General features: G+C 38.1%; 2 protein-coding genes across 4 annotated transcripts; both read left to right on the top strand.

The window, feature by feature from the left end:
- Window position 1: 1 nt before the first annotated feature.
- Window positions 2–7,329, top strand: LOC148059457 (PHD finger protein 20-like). 3 transcript variants are annotated; one of them, XM_087781959.1, is made up of 18 exons: window positions 2–40; window positions 1,083–1,162; window positions 1,250–1,421; window positions 1,711–1,795; window positions 2,030–2,103; window positions 2,195–2,414; window positions 2,484–2,570; window positions 2,845–2,904; window positions 2,992–3,178; window positions 3,248–3,357; window positions 3,433–3,573; window positions 3,764–3,850; window positions 3,947–4,089; window positions 4,190–4,289; window positions 4,517–4,712; window positions 4,772–4,979; window positions 5,162–5,390; window positions 6,082–7,329. In XM_087781959.1, the coding sequence occupies exons 2-18, from the start codon at window positions 1,083–1,085 to the stop codon at window positions 6,216–6,218; spliced, it is 2,316 nt and encodes a 771-aa protein (XP_087638085.1). In that variant the 5' UTR covers window positions 2–40; the 3' UTR covers window positions 6,219–7,329. The 3 variants fall into 3 exon arrangements, with proteins under 3 accessions (XP_087638085.1, XP_087638088.1, XP_087638086.1); XM_087781960.1 differs by having other exon boundaries at window positions 27–105; XM_087781962.1 differs by lacking the exon at window positions 2,484–2,570.
- A 1,397-nt stretch (window positions 7,330–8,726) lies between these two features.
- Window positions 8,727–16,984, top strand: LOC148059456 (protein NDRG3-like). Its single transcript, XM_087780873.1, has 16 exons — window positions 8,727–8,886; window positions 9,722–9,805; window positions 10,293–10,325; window positions 11,511–11,616; window positions 11,745–11,865; window positions 11,993–12,055; window positions 12,131–12,191; window positions 12,259–12,345; window positions 12,423–12,479; window positions 12,559–12,662; window positions 12,733–12,798; window positions 12,883–12,934; window positions 13,001–13,048; window positions 13,762–13,797; window positions 14,177–14,228; window positions 15,686–16,984. The coding sequence occupies exons 2-16, from the start codon at window positions 9,749–9,751 to the stop codon at window positions 15,850–15,852; spliced, it is 1,110 nt and encodes a 369-aa protein (XP_087636999.1). The 5' UTR covers window positions 8,727–8,886; window positions 9,722–9,748; the 3' UTR covers window positions 15,853–16,984.
- The last annotated feature ends 76 nt before the right edge of the window (window positions 16,985–17,060 follow it).

Raw genomic sequence — 17,060 nt, 5'->3', positions numbered from 1 at the left:
GCCATAGTGAAACGTCACTCATGAGTGCACTGCCAGAGAGGTAAACAAGCCTTTATGTTGCTCATTCAAACTTCAAGAAACTGTAAATAGATAACAAATGGCCTGGTATGTTTTTGAACTTTTGTTATTGCTGGCAGTTTCGCTGTTGACATGCGTTTCCTTCTGCAGCTGTCACTTTAGAGTTTTTTTAGACTGAGCTTGATGCTAACAGTTAGCTGCTAACTCTGCTGTCAATGGAGTTAAAAGAGCAGCTAGCTTGATACAGACGAATGAACAGACAACATAACTTGGTTGCTCCACTGCTGGTGCATGCGTGGTCGTGTGCGTGCATTTTGAAGATGCTTTTAGGTCGCCTGCGTTGCATTTCTGTCTGTCCAATGACACCAACCCGAGCAGTGCTAACGTTAGCATTTCTGTCTCTGTCTGGACGACTGTTAAGCCGAAGGCGGGGACTTGTTAGACTGACGTGTTTATGGGCCAATCAGAAGCTCGTTTGACATCCCACGGGTGCTCATGGGCCAATCGATTGTCTGCTTTTGGAATGTGACGGATGTATTGAAACGGTTTTGTGTTATAACTGTCTTGTTATCTTTTTTTTTTTTTTTACGACAAATGACATATTGACGCAGCTGCGTTTTTTTTTTGGAAAGTCAACAACAAGTATTGTGATTTGTGACATTTTCACTATATAATGTTACAGATGGACTATTGTTCTCCAATGAAAAGTGACCATCTTATATAAATTGTTCAACATTCAACAAGTTATTCGAGCTGTCAATTAAAATGTACAAAAACAAGTAAATATTTCCTATAACATCCATATAGGTTTGTCAATACCACAGGCAAGTCCAGGAACCGGTTATAATTATGCATCTGGCTTAGATAATGTGTATTTTTGACCCAAAAACAACACGTATGTTTTACTCTGATTTACACCTCAACTCGCACTAGTTGACACAAACCTATCTGTATTACCCCCGAGTCATTGCATGCCCGATTGCAATGTCATGTCTTTGTTTCAAGAGTCAGATTTTGCCTTTTATTTTAAATGAGTTCTGTGGTGTCATGCTTTGAATTTACAGATGAAGACCCCTCCGGAGAGGTCGGGAATCACCTTTAAGGTTGGAGCTCAGTTGCAGGCTAGAGACTGCCAAAAGAACTGGTATGGACTTGACAATAAACCATTTTTTATTTCACCAGATTGACTCTAGTTAATATGTAAAATGTATAACCTTTTTTTTTTTGTTAGGTACTCTGCCACAATTGACAAAATTGACTATGAGGAAGAGAAGGTTCTTATACATTTCAAGCAGTGGAGCCGCCGCCATAATGAATGGTTCCACTGGAACTCGCCCCATTTGCGTCCACTGGAACGTATCAGTCTGAGGCGGAAAGGGTCAAATCATTCAGGATCCTCCCCGGTATGACGCAAGAAGTTGAAGAAGGAATAACAGCTTTATAGCATTTTAATTTATTCACCTGCTCGTCTGTATTTTAGTTGATCTTGTGTTTAGTTAGTTCTCATATTCCGCTAATAAACCACATACAAATTATAAACGATAGGTTTGATTATATCTTTATTGATATGCAATAAAGAAGCTTCATATAATTTATGAGTGACCAATTTTCATTAACTTATATTCCCAATGAGCTGTTATTTACAAATTGTGTTTTTCTTGTTTTCAATTTTTCTCCATGTTTTTTTTATAGGTATTTGTTTCAGGAACCAAGGTCCTGGCATGTTGGACTGATTGTCGCTTCTACCCGGCCAAAATCATTCGCGTCAACAAGGATGGTACAACAACTTATTTCACTTTGAATCAGTTCCATTGAAGAAATTCTATTCATTAAACAGATGTTACACTATTTAGCTGCAGTCTCTGTGTCACTAACAACTTTTCCCAAAAATTAAAAAGTATATTTTGCAACTCAAAATAATATTTGAGCTCAATGTTTAAGCGACTCACACATTATCAGTTCTAATCTTGTTTAAAATGCTTGTTATTAATTAGTTGTTTGTGTATTTCAGATTCCTATACAGTGCGTTTCTATGATGGGGTTGTTAGAAATGTGAAGCCCACTAAAATTAAGCCTTTCCCAAAGGTAAGTTGGGATTTATTTATTTATTTATTATTTAAGAACCAGCCCTGGTCAACTTTTTTGCAACTTTTGCTTCTGTGTCTGTGTCACTCAGAGGTCAAAACGTGAGAAGAAAACAGTGGAAATTGAAGAATGGGAGGAGGGAGAAAGCGAGGAGGAGGAAGGAGACAAACATGGGAAGGAGGAGGAGAAGGAGGAACAAGAAGTGGAGTTGCCGGCAGAGGTGAAGGGACCTACCCTGGAGGAGGATGGATGTGCGGAGACGAATAGTCCTACTCCACTGGACCTTCCGCCACCTGTGCATAACGATGGAAGTAAGAAGTTCTTTCCTTCATGTTCCAAACACTCATTTGCTGCCTGCTCATTAGCCACTTATTTTCCAGGCGAAAAAAGTGAGACATTAGAAAATGAACCAGGGACTGCTCCCGCCACACAAGCAGCTCTTTCAATCACACCACATGTTGGCAAAGGTAAACTGACTAGTCTTTAAAGACGGTTCTGGACAGAGAAACATTTGCTTTTAGGCAGGATTGTTAATTTAACCAACAGTATTTTGCAAATAACTCTTTAATTAAGGCAACATTTTTTATTTTTATATGGCAGGTTTGAGCCTGTAGCCATTTGATTTAAAGCTCCACATAGTGATGAGCTATGAAAATGTTTTCTTCGTTGTACATTTTTACATGGTATGCTGCTACTAATTAATATCTCTGCAATCTTTATCTTGTTTTCTTCCTTTTTTAGATATACTGTTGGAGCGTCAGTCCCATCTCCCAACCACACACAAGTACAGCAGAGAACCATGTAAGACTTTAGTATTAAAATTCTTGTTGTAATTTGAGTGAATCGACTAGTGTTGGGAGTGTAACGATGGTGCGTTCCAATCCGCAGTGTACAGAGTTATTAAGAATCAACCACCCCCCATCCTTTCCATCGATTTGGACCACAATCCTTTTAAGTGCACATCAGCGGGCTGCACAAAGTCATTCAGGAAGGCCAGTCTGTTGCATTACCACATGAAGTATTACCACTCTGACCAGCTGCAGGACAAGAGAAGCAGTGCACAGGGAACTTTGAGGTACGTTTGAGGTCTTAACTCCAGAAGTGGAACTGTTTTTTTGAAATATTCCTATCCTACGTTCAAAAGGAGAAAGCGTTCGTCCTCAGAAGGATGCGAGTACCTAATGGAGAGAAAGATAAACACGCACACCAGCACCTTTCATCACGAAGACCGAGAACAAAGCGTCATGGAAACGGGTGCAAATCTTATATACACAATTAATATTTTGTCTTTTGATTGATAATAAACCAGAATTTGTTTTCATTTAACAGTCCAACCTACATGTCCGAAATCAGAGGTGAAGAAAGAGGACGTGAGGGGGAAGCCATATGGACATGAAAGGAAGGAGAAGAAAAACTTCTTAAGAGTTAAGCTGAAGAAGAAGAAAAAGAAGAAAAAGAAAAATCATTCAGGTAAACAGAAGATGTACACAACATATAAATTTATAAAGCATTATAAGTTCTGAACGCACTAGTTAGACAGTCGCACTAGGTGGGCAGATGGAGATAATCTATAAATAACTCCTAATTTCATGTTGAATTTCCATTGTTCCAGCCGCCCACACAAAAAGTCAGCGGTTTTTGTTTGTTCTTCATTCTTCAGGACTTTGCAGCAGCGACGATGATCTCTTAGACCATCCACGAATTTTGCTCAAACTCTCTCCTGAACACCCAAATATATTTACACACGGTAAGAATGCAGTCTCAACCTAAATAAAATGTTTCTTTTTTTTCTTTTTTTTTTTTTAATATTACTAATTATTTACTCCCAATTATTTTCTCCAAGTTGACGATGGCAGTGATTGGTCAACTCTTACGGCTGAAAGTGGAGAGGACACCACGTCCTGGCCAGTTGCTATGGAGACGGAAGAATGTGAGGTGGTGAGGTGCGTCTGTGAGGTGGACGAGGAGAACGACTTCATGATCCAGGTAGAAAGAAGCAAATCCTTCTATACGATGATTACATGCTCTATGAACACATAGATGTAGACATTTATCTCCTCCTTCTTCTTCTTCTTCTTCTCTCTAGTGCGAATCTTGTTTGTGTTGGCAACATGGCACCTGTATGGGCTTATATGAAGACAATGTCCCGCTCAACTACATCTGCTACTACTGCAGACACACAGCTGGTAATTTGTTGTTGTTATTTGTGTTAAGCAGGACTTGATTTCTAGTCTCAAACTTGTCTGGTAAGCTGTTTTTGAAGTGTGTTTTTGTTTGTATGCGCACACATTTGTGTTCATCATGCATAGAGCTCAAGTGTATTGTGAGTTAAATAAGTAAAGACGTTTATAACATTGTTTCTTTCCTCATTTGGTTGATATTCCCTCAAAGATAATTGATCATATGTGTTCAGGTTGGAGGCGAAAACAAAACTACTTGCCACAGCCGGACCTCCTGACCTCGGGTCACATGTTCGGCCTGTCTTGTGTGAAGGAGAATTACTCGGTCGCAAACTCCTCCAAGATCCTGCACACCAGCAGTCTTCTGGCTCACACGTACGGCCTCAATCAGGTCCTCAATGGGCTGCAGCTGAAGATTAGTTTGTTACAGTGAGTACACAACATCCGTTTGTCCACTCGAAATACTTAATTAACATCGTCTTCTTTAGCTCCGCCTCTCACCCCGACCTTCGACTCTGGCGGCTTCCCTGGAAATGGTTCGATGTGGAACAATTCAAGGAGGAGGATTTGAAGGAAGACAACTCTGCAAGCTACGTCAGCAGCGAGCACTGTTACCAGAAGCCCGGTGCTCTGAGGGCCAAATTGGAGAACGAAGAAAGGGAATGTTCAAAACCAGAAATTAAATTTGAAGAAAAGGTGAATAATTTACATACATTCAAAATATATCAAAGTAAAGGAAGATTTATTTTAAAAGATTTTCTGCTTAAATAACAATAAAACCCAGCATATTGATATCAAGAAACTGATGCTATGAGACAGTTAAATGTAAAGTGTCATTCTTCTTTAGGAAAACACACTTTTGCTTATCTTTGTCGCAGGAAATAAAGCAGGAGGACGAAGACGACGATGTAGCAGTGACGCCTGGATACGGCTGTCGCAGTGAGCAGCACCAGCTATCTACGAAGAGCTCGGACTCGGACAAAGAGCTTGCGTTCTCGCTCTCTGCAACGTCGATGATCGGCTGTCAGCTGAATCTGTGCGAGCACGTGGAGTCTCTCCATCAGCAGATCAATGTCAGGATGGACCTGATCGAAAAAGAGCTCGATGGTAAACCACTCGTACCGAGTCACAACAGTCAATCCGTACGGAAGTATATTAGTGCCATAAGAATATAAAATGGTTGATCTTATGAGAATTAATTCTGCAAGTTTTAGTGAGAATGTTGAAACTTTGTTTTTTAGCATTGTATATATTCTAACAGTTTAATTAAACTATTTGTTGCCTTTATAAAATCAGTATTGTTCGGTGGCACTATTTTACCAACATGTTTATATTGAATTTAAAGGACTACGAATAAGGAAAATAATTATTGTTGAAATTATAATATCAATCTGTATGTGTACAAAAAATTAAATAAAATGTCTAAATATTACAATTTCCCAATTCAACCTTTCAATAATTAAATAATTGAATTACATTATTAAAATAAATCTACATTACAATAAATAATCCACTGATATACTTCCATAAATCGGCACTATTTGTTTAGATGTAAATTAATTGTTTGATAGCGTGCTTATGTTGAAAAAGCTTCAAAAATCCCTCATGAACCTTTGTGTTATCTCAGGGTCTTTTCGGGCCTTCGGGTCAACCTGACCCTGAGATAACACAGGGGTTAAGTGACTGACTTCATGGTTATCCTTCAGACGACTGTATGAATAACAATGTAGTTGTTGTTTGTACACAACTGATGCCAAATATCTCCTCCTGCTGCTCTAATCTCTCTCTCTCTCTGCAGTGTTGGAGTCTTGGCTGGACCACTCCGGCGAGCTCGAGCCGCCCGACCCACTGTCCCGCCTCCCGCAGCTCAAGCAGCGAATCAGGAGGTTGCTTCATGACCTCGGCACAGTGAGACTTCTGTCAGTCCAACACTGACCTATTGCGACACCCATTTGAACTTTGACCCGGGCAGACATGGTTGCGCTCGAAATAGAAACCCGCAGTTGCGCGGCAGCTACAGAAGGAAAAAGGCAATCGAACTGTTTTCATATTTTTAAAGGCGATACTTTTTTTTTTACATTTACATTTATTTTTTTTTCAGTGGAGTCCAAATCAATCCTCTGATGGATTTTAAATATTACATCTAAAAGGTTTCCTTTACGTCTAGAAACATGTAGTTTGGATATTTACCCAATTGTGTGTCATTTTATTTACCCTCAAATACCTGTATATCCTTAACTAGGAACAACAATGTAAAGGTTTACGATTTAGAGTCTTTAGTAGTTGACGAAACATTTCTTTTCACTGTCGATCGTGTCACGATCTGAAGTCAGGCGGACATTATGCAGGAGCTGAACTGTTTCTTGGCCTCCTCAAAGGGAACATAGTTTTAACATCTCATCTCTAAAGTGACGCTTACTTTCTATTTTTTAGTTTTTAATCATGTGACCGTGTCTTGCGTCTCCAATTGTCTGATAACAGAGTTTTTGCAAAACCACTTCTTGACTAATTTCCCCCTCGATTAGCTTTAGTAACTTGACTCGCTCGAACCCAAGTGATCCTCGTATAAGCTTCTTGCTAACTGGATTCAACACCCATCGAAGTCTTGTTTTCAGGATATCATTGATTCAACCATCGACATGTAGAGGGGAATATATTTTTCGGAAGGGCCCCCCTCGACCCTTCACTGGCATTGAGGATGAATAATCTGCGATGTATATACTTGTTCATTCTATCTTTTCAGGAGGAGCTTCAAATATTTTACAATTGAATTTCCTTATTTGAGCGGAGCGAGACAACTGTGTATTCGAAAAGAACATGTAAATGGGAAGTTTTCTATAAATGTACAGGAAGCCGACTGTATAAAGCTGTAGACTTATTTTTAAGAGTAGAGCTGAATATATGTTATTCGCTCGGAAGAGTTCGATAACAAGTGGCCTCTGTTCCAGTTTCAAGTTGGAATCCGTTTGCTGTGTTGGAGTGAATCGATCGGCCTTTTTGCATCTTTTGACAGGAGTTCACGTGCGTTGTACAGTATGATTAAAAAAGACATTTTCAAAATCTCGTTTTATTATGTCAAGAATTCACAATGTCGTGGATATGTATATGTCGTGTATTCAAATATGCCAGAAAGTCAAAATATAGTTAAAATTATGGATTCATCAAAAATAGTTTGTAGTATCGGAACAATAGATTTCAAATTAAACTAATTCCAAAGACAACAAAAAAAAAATTTAAATTTGTGGTTAAAGTGAAACAAATTCGACTGCAAGATTCCAAGGTATTGTGGATTTAAGTTTTTAGTGTTTGCAAAAAAAAGATCTCTTATTGTTTACAGAATTTTTTTAAAGAACATTACACAACAGGTCATTATGGTTGACAGGTTCTTGCACTACAGGATTCCCGGGCAATTTCATTGACGTGTGTTTGTGTGTGTGTGTGTGTGTGTGTGTGCGCTCATGCATCTGACCTCATTATGGCTGAACAAGTACGTGTCTGTCGAGGAAAATCGTTCCATCTAATGTGCTGCATGTTCTATTTCATCGATTGTAATGTTAGGTGAACTCTGTCTTTAGAAATAATTGGTTTCTACATTTTTACTTTGGTGGCCTTATTTTTATCAATCAATAGTTAAGATAAACAACAAATATATTCCTGAGATTTTTTTGAAGATCAGAAAACTTTTACGGATTTATTTTTAAGTTGTACCAAAAGTTTGACAGGTTTACAAAGTGAAGATGATGGAGTGACCTTTGTTAATTTCATGTTTCTTTTTACTACTTTGAATAAGTCATATAATACTATAAAAAAACAAGTATTTCCATCTGTTAAAAGTAAAGACAGTCGATTTTAGTTATCACTAATGCATATATTGCAAGGGTGGACAATGAAACTTCTCAAGGGGCCAACAAGCTTAAACCAAAACTTAACAAATTTAAAAAAAAGACAATTAAAAAACGGGAAATACATTCTAATTTTATCAGTGAAGATAAAACAATAGTTGTGTAATAATACCATGAAATGTACACACACACACAAACACACAGTAAATATTTTAAAAATAACTTTTTCCCACATATTTCATCTTGTCATTAATAATTTATTACAGCTTATACGTAAATTTAACATTTTTGACCACCAAAAATATCTTCTATAAAGCTTTTAAAACATTATTTAGGTGTATTTTGAGTTGAAAAACTGATGAACAACATTGTTTTAATTTAAATCTAAATAATTCTTACAATACATTTTGTTAATAGTAATATTAACACTTTTAAGTATATTTTATGGTTTAAAAAATAAATAAAACGAGTCAAGTTAAGAATTAGAAATCAAAACAGATGCGATGAAGAAAAAAAAAGGAAAAAAACAAGGATAAGACTTAGCTGGAGTTGCCATGGAAACCCAACGGGCGACCACGTGACCAGTTGTGTTTAGGTTAGCTTAGCACCGCCCCTGACAGTCCGCGTGCAGCTGTCAGCGTCTGTGCTTCGACTTCTCCGCCAACCAACCGTTATATCTGCGTCTTCCTCCCGAACCGAAGTGGGCTTTGTTTTTTGTTTTTTTCGTGTGTGCTCGGATAACAAAAACATCCTGGTACCTGGTGAGTCGACGAGCGACTAGTCACTGCCTACGCAACAGCGTTTTGCTAACGACGAGCCTTCGAGCTAATATTTGCTATTATCGTCAAGTTAGCTCGACCTGTTGTTGTTCCTCTCGTGTGTGTCCAGTTTTGCTTTTCTAAATCCTGGCTAAAGAACGAGAGGAAAACGTGGGCAGCTTTTGAATGTTTGTTAAGCCTTTAACTGTCTGTCTGGAGCTGGCATTAGCTTATGATGGAGGCTCTATTATTAACGTTTTACGTCTACTTTACACCACTTCCGGTTTGACCCTTAAGTATTGTCAATATATAGAGATTCAAATGAATGCTACCTGTTGACAATATAGAGAAAAAAAAAGGTTTCTCTGTGTGTCTCTCTTCAAGACAGCGGAACATGTGGGTGGACAGCTCGCCCCAGAAGGATAAGAAGAAACACTGGGCTTCGATTGTGCTCAGAAAAATCCATCAATGCAGATTTAAGTCAATATCTAATAGTCAAGCTAATACATAACAAGTCATCTTATTGCTGTATTAAAAATACATTTTGTTGAATGTGCAGTTTCTTCTGATGGTAATGGATAAGGAGAAACTAGTCTTGTGTATGATTTATAATGGAACACGAACTGGAAAAAGACTTTTCAAAAGTCTGCATTTGCTATTTTTAAGTGTAAGTCAGTAGTAAAAAAAATGAGGCGTTCGTAATGATGACTTCTTTGTGTTTAGAAAATAAGTGGGTAAATAATGCTGTCGTGTAAAACAAAAACGTTTTCCGATGAAGTCATCTTCTTGACAGTCTTTCCATGTGTCAACAACTTGACTGGTGTCTTTATCAACTCAGGTTAATTGGCAGTTAATTGGTTTAACGATGGAGGAGCTTCACGACGTCCAGCTGACTGAGATCAAACCTCTTCTGACCGCACAGGTATAACTCCGTTATTTAACACGTGAACAATATACGACATATTGGCAGGTGTTATTGTTAACTATCAACATTATTATGTGTATTATTGTTAGAAAGTAAACTGAGACATTATGGGGCCTAAAGTTTAATGAGGTGTTTTATTGATGACATCCTGCTGCATTTAAAAAGGTATTTTTGGTAGCTTTTTACATAATGAATATTGTGGATTAGTGCTTCCTTCAAAAACATCCTGTCGATGGGATTGAAAACTGATTGATTTAATGCTGTATTTGGGCATTAAGCTCTCAATTGAATAATAACCCCACAAAACAGTTTAAAAGTTTTGAAAAGCATTGATGTATTTCAATTAATTTAGGTATCAAGTGCAAGTAGCATTTTTTTTTTAGTTTTTACACATCATTTGTCCCATAAGGTAACAAAAGGAAAAAATATATTTTTTAATTATAAACAATGTAAACTATGAACTATTCTTTTGTTTTTCCTTTAGAATGGGCAAAACCTCCAGGACTTTGACTGTCAGGTAAGTGAAAAAAGAAAATAATTCATTATCAGATGATGTTTCAGAAGCCGTTCTATTTGCAAAGATTTACTAAAAAAGTAGAGCCAGATGAATCTCCCCGTGAAATGGTGCTCTAAACACATTAATCATCTCAAACCAGTAGCACGCATGATCCAGGGTGAAAAAAAAAAAAAAGCATGCTCTGCTGTGTGGGAGTTGCTTCCAAAAACAGAAAATAATGTAGTGTTGTGGCGCTCTGCCAAATCCATGCAGAAACCCAAGATCTAGATGCAAACAAACCAGGCCTGCAGCGAAGGCCTGAGCACCATTTTTGAACTTTGATAAGAGAAAGATCGAGACCTCATTCATCCGGAGACCGAATATGTGTTTGTCACACAACAGCAAGTAGAAGAGGATCAAAGCTGGTGAATGTTGTTGTGTAGTCGATGTCTGAGCCAGCTGTTATCGACGAGTGTCAAACCTTGTTCAGTGTGCATCGATGACTCTCTATATTTGTCTTTTGAACACTGACTGGTTGGAACGGCTGCAGCTCGTGGCCTCGTTTGAGTAAAGCAACTTGTTTATTGTAGATAAACAGTGTTCCATCAAATTCTATTATTATTAATTGGTACACACATTAAAATATATATTTATAAAAGAAAATCAAATTCATTTGCTTGTTTTTTTAAGATGCATAACCGAGTCTGTAGAAATAATTAGTTATTGTTAAATTGTGATATATTTAGCTAGTTTTTCCTCTTTGCTTACAAGAACAAATCAATCTTCAGAACCTAAAACATTAACTCTCACTAGAAGATGTGCTTCTGGATCTCTTTGTTTTATATGTTTGGGCGCTCGACTACTCTGTTGATAGTTATCTGAGATGCTATACTTACTCGGCGTCAACAGCTGGTAACTTAACAGACTAAGACTTTGATCCTCCCGACTTCAGAGCTGGCACTGGATAAACACTGTTTACCTGCTTTATCAATTGTTTTCGAACACATTGTACATAATAATCACCTTTTTAATCAACTCATCATCATCATTGATCTGTTATGATAAAAAAAAAAAAAGGTTGCGTCATAGACGTTATAATCCATTCTTCCCACGTCATTTCTATACGCAGAGTTAAATGTCAGCTGTTTTCGTAGCCGTGAGCAGTTTCAGTGATCGATATATGAATCCATCTGTTTTGTTCCCCAGGAGCACGATGTGGAGACGTCACATGGTATGCTGCATGTTACCATGAGAGGGGTTGCTAAGGGCAACCGACCGACAATTCTCACCTACCATGACATTGGACTGAACCGTGAGTGAACGTACACGGCGGGGGAACACGATGTTCCCTCGGCATCATTCAATGTTCTTTGTGGGGTGTGTTGATGTTTTTCATTGTTGTGTGGTTGAATTTCAACTTTGTTGTTTTTTTGTTCGTAGATAAATCTTGCTTTAACAGCCTGTTCAACTATGAGGACATGCAGGAGGTGACGCAACATTTCTCGGTCTTGCACATTGACGCTCCAGGTCAACAAGAGAATGCCCCCACGTTTCCCACCGGGTAATTACATGCATGATTCTGCTATTCTGTTATTTAATAATTGTTAAACTCAATTTAAGGTGTAATGCTAGTTTTGTGATGTTTATTTCTATATTAAAAACAATCGTTGTGGTATTTCTGTGTAAAGATACCAATACCCGACTATGGACGAGTTGGCTGAGATGCTGCCTTCAGTGTTGACACATCTTCAGTAAGCAAAACTAGCTTTTCAAGGTCAGTTTTTAAAGCGTAAATATTCATTAACTTGAGACTTTGTATCTGTCAGGGTGAAGAGCGTCATTGGCATCGGGGTCGGAGCTGGAGCTTACGTCCTCACCAAGCTTGCTGTGAGTCAACTGCTGCTGGTTTAACTACAACTTGCAAATAAATAAAAAATCTGATTTTGTTCTTCAGTTAAATGAACCGATGCTGGTCGAGGGTCTAGTTCTGATCAACGTTGACCCGTGCGCTAAGGGCTGGATGGACTGGGCCGCCTCCAAGGTAAATCCCTCCCACCAAAATAAGATGGGTTTTTTTTGCGTTGAAAGTTGATTTAAATCGTAATTTTCCCGACTCAGCTGAGCGGCTGGACCAGCAACTTGGTGGACATTTTGATGGGACACCACTTCAGTCCTGTGAGAAACCCAAATCAAATCGTATATATCACGAGAGTCGAACATCCAGTGACGGCAGGATTATCTTGTTCGTTGGCAGGACGAGTTGACTGAGAACAAGGAGCTGATCCAGACCTACAGACTCCACATCTCTCAGGATATACCGCAGGACAACCTGGCCATGTTTTACACCAGCTATGACACGTATGAACATTAAATAACTAAACATGTTTGCATTAATTACATCTTATTTATTTTCATTTGATCCCATTAGTCGCACAGAGTTACAGATGGAGCGTCCAGTCCCTGGACTCAATGAAAATGAAGTCAATACACTCCGGTACCAATTTTTTTTCATCGTTTTTTTTATTCCTTTATTAGTTTTTATTTAGTTTTCGTCTAATTCTACACATGCAATTATCAGGTGTCCCTCTCTGTTGGTGGTGGGAGACACCTCGCCGGCCGTTGATGTTGTTGTGAGTATCTGTGTTGTTTGACGGGATCTTGATTATCCAGCCGCGTGAGCTTGTTTATCTTTACAGGTGGAGTGCAACTCTAGACTAAACCCTACGAAAACAACTCTGCTCAAGGTACGTGCCTCGTTGTTGGACTTTATTTATAACAGGAGTGTCGATGGACGTGTGCGAACAAGCTAAAACTCTTGACATTTTAACTTTAACATATATATATTTATTTTAATATAATTTTAGATGTTCAAAATATTGAGCATTATTATATGTTATTATTGACAAAGAACCAATCACATTATTACCTTTTTTTTCCCCCCTAAAAATTAAAATATAAATGAAAGAAAAGATAAAGTTAAATGAGGATAAAATACAATTGTTACAAAGTAAGGGTGAAAGACTATACAATTTTTTAAACTATAGTACAATCGATTCACTGAGCCGGGGTCCATGAAAGTATGAGAAATAATCTGAATATTTATATAGTTGATTAGTTATTATTCAAAACCACTGATCTCTTATTATGTTTTTTTTACCCATGACATGTTTCCATTTCCTTCATATATTATTAAATGTGTGACCTGGTGGTGTATATTGTTTTTTTGGGGGGGTTTTGCCAATGAAAATATCTGTCTGAGTTTGAGCCAGTGTCGTGTAACTGTTTTTCGAATACAACTAGGAAAATCTGACTTCTTCAAATCCATCTTTTAAAATTGTCTGACATGTATGTGTATAATATTTCCACCATTGATTAATGCATCAATTCTTTTGGCCTCCGGCAGGAGTGCATATATATTTTAAAGGAGCTGTTGTTTTGTATTTTACTTTTGGTCTAGATGGCAGACTGTGGAGGACTTCCTCAAGTGGTGCAGGTGAGTTTTTCTAAGATTGATTACTCGTCTTCTAGCTTTTGTGTAATCACTGCAGTCTTGTGCTGATCAGACCAGTCGATCAAAGTAAAGATTTAGACTTTCTCTGTGGCTTGCTGGAGGAGACCATGTTTTTTCCAACAACCATCTTTAATCTTCCAACTGTATGTCGGGACACAGCCCAGGTTTTTACATTAATGAGGATTTAATATTCCTGTCAGCAGTTGGGATTCATGTCATGCTTAATCTAATTCAGGAATGGAAATGAGCAACACTTTCAAGATGTGTTTCACTTCAAACTGCAACTATTGCCTGTTAAGCTTAGTTACATTTTGATTAATTAAAAGGTTTTTAACGCAAAATATGTGTTTTCATTTTGCAGCCTGGAAAACTTGCAGAGGCCTTCAAGTATTTTGTCCAGGGGATGGGATACAGTAAGTGTCTGACTCTTTTCATTGACAGTGAAGCATCATCAGATGTTGTTGGTCTAATGTCTTCCACCACATGTACCTTTTATTTTTAACTTTTGTGTTTATTACTTAAATATTCACTAGATATAACAATTTTATAGGATTCTGTTAACGTTCCAGTCCAAGCAGAGATTCTTAAAGAATTCACAACTTGAGTCTCACTTGAGTACAGGAGACAACATCGTGAAAACTTCTTAAGTATACTAAAAACTAAATATATTTATTTTCTTTGTCGGTTTTTAGTACTACTTCATTCATTGTGAGTAACGATTTAGTGTAAGTGTTGTATGTACTTGTAACTATCTGTTATATGTGTGCCGTTTTCTCTTTCTTCCTTCCAGTCCCTCATGTTGTATTAAATCACTTGAGAGCCAATCAGGTATCAGGATTTTATAAGAGCCGCCCCAACCCCCCATCCATTTCCACCGTGCCACAAATTATTTTCTTATTTTTTGATCTTCATTTTCCTCGTTGCTGTGTCGGTTGAATTTTTTCGTCTGCATGTTGTTGCACTTTCCACAGAGTCTTTCTTCTCCAGTGACCAGCAGGTTGTGCTGCATGCCAACGCCTTCGGATCACACTTTGATTCTGTTATGAGATTCTCAACTCAAGGGATGCTCTTGGAAAATCTCAACAACAACAACAACAACAAAAAAGACGAATCAAAGACAAAGATGAATTCACTGCTACATGTTTATTCATCATCTTGAGCTAAACTGTGAGAGGATTTCAAGGGTGGAGAACCCTGGACGGGATCATTGATGTGGTTTAATCCAAAACAATATTCTTAAAATCTCTTTCAGATTCTTGTGCATTTAGATTTGACACAAGGGGCCAAAATATTTATCAGGATCTAATTGTAGAGTAGATCTAGCATAACAATTGTGGTTTATATTTTATTTTTTATTATTGCTGACAACAGCAATAACTGTTTCGTTGCTTCTCTAAAACATAGGCATCTTTTTAGGTCCTTAATTCAACATGAACATTTATCTTTATTGACGCAAATTTTACCACTTGCGGGCCACATAAAACGACTTGGCAGGCCAGATCTGGGCCCCCCGGGCCATGAGTTTGAAGCATGTTTTGTTTTGTCCATCACTTCTCCTTCCTTGAGCCGTTTTTGGTGCTGACCACTGCAAAAGAATACATTGCCAGTGGTCAAATATTTAGGGGAATATAACTTTTTTTCCCCTTTTTATAAATATTTTCAATAATTACAACTTAGTCGTATGCAAGAGACAATCATACAGAGATTTATATATTTAAAAAAATATATAAACTTCAGTTTTAAACTTCATGTTATTTTTACAAGTTCAATTGTCATATTTAAAATCGGACAAATCGGCACGAAGCTTCCCACGGAAACGCAACAGGACGTCAACACAAACCGTTAACCAGGCTTTTTGTTCCCCCATCAGTGCCAACAGCTGGAATGACCCGCCTGGTTCGCTCCAGGACCCACTCGGCCTCCAGCGCAGGATCAACCGACGGGCCTCGGTCTCGCTCCATCAACCATGCGCCGCCCGAGGGCACCGTGACCATCAGCCCGCAGCACAACGTTGCACAGACCTTAGAGATGACATAAAGTGTGCCATAAAACACTCAAGCTTTCTTCAGACTTCACGCCGTTCTCGTTGCTTTAACGTTCTTCCCCGATTAGATGAGAGCGCTTCCGTGGTGTTCCGTAGGGATGAAAGTCAGATTGCAGTTCATATTTATTACGGCGGTAGTTCCACCAGGTCAAAGCGACTCCTGTTCCTTCAGGTTCTGATCAATATCTGCATTTATTTCACTTGTTGTTTTTGCTAGAACTGTTGTTGTTGTTGTAGCTGCTGTTGTTTTGCTCTTTTTCTTTTTTTTCTTGAACTTTGTCGACCCACTTACCAGCAGAACTTTTCCTTCCAGTCTAAACAAATGTCTACAGATTTTTTTTTTAAAGGAACCATAAACTACTACTATTACTCTAAGTAGTCTCTGAAAGGATTGATAATATTGAGTTCTGGTGTTAAATAAGTGTTGTAAATCTCATACCAGTGCAAGGGTATTAAGTTTAGAACATTTCTCATCCGCCATCTTGTTTTCTTTTAACCTCTTCTGTAACTTCCGAGTTTGGGATCTTCCAGTTTCTCAAGTGATTATTCTTTGGCGGCATGCTTGTTGTTAAGGTTTTTGGCATGAACAGTACAGTGGTCATGTTTAGTGAGAAACGTCGTTTCAACTCCTCAATGATGCAGAATAATGGTTGTGGAATTCAGAATGAGTTTATGAGTGAATACGTTTCAAAGCACTTTAAGAGAACCTGCAGTAAGCAGGACAGTGGTGTTTGAATCCTGCTCGGAAAGCTGTTGACAATCCGTCCTGCTTTGACCCGATTTTTTTTTTTTTCCCCTGACGTGACGGATCAGAAGTGGCAGGTGTTGGACTCATTTCTACATGTTAGACGCCTCATGGTGAAGATTAAGATGGGAGGTTGCAAAGTTCATAGATTAAACTTTTCTGTACATAAGTCATGGGACAAAGATACTCCAAACATCCCGTATTTATTTATTCTATAGAAGTGGACTGCTGTCTGTTACTGCTTATTTTGTATTTGAGAAACATTTTGGAAAAAAAAAAAAACTGGTTCAATGATGCGTTCTTGGTCCTCTAAGTAACATTTGCACTCGTTAGATGTTGTTACTGAACCTCTTTGTATTGGAATAAAGATTGTTAATGAAGACGTTTGTATGATGATTTATATCACTTGCCATCTACAGTTTGCACACATTAATCTAAGAAAATACTGTTATAAAA

The sequence above is a fragment of the Callionymus lyra genome, chromosome 19 (assembly GCF_982586985.1).
Source record: "Callionymus lyra chromosome 19, fCalLyr1.hap1.1, whole genome shotgun sequence".
In the NCBI taxonomy this organism is placed as follows: Eukaryota; Metazoa; Chordata; class Actinopteri; order Syngnathiformes; family Callionymidae; genus Callionymus; species Callionymus lyra.
The sequence above is the reverse complement of the archived record's forward strand: the minus strand, read 5'-3'. Positions and strand labels throughout refer to the sequence as shown.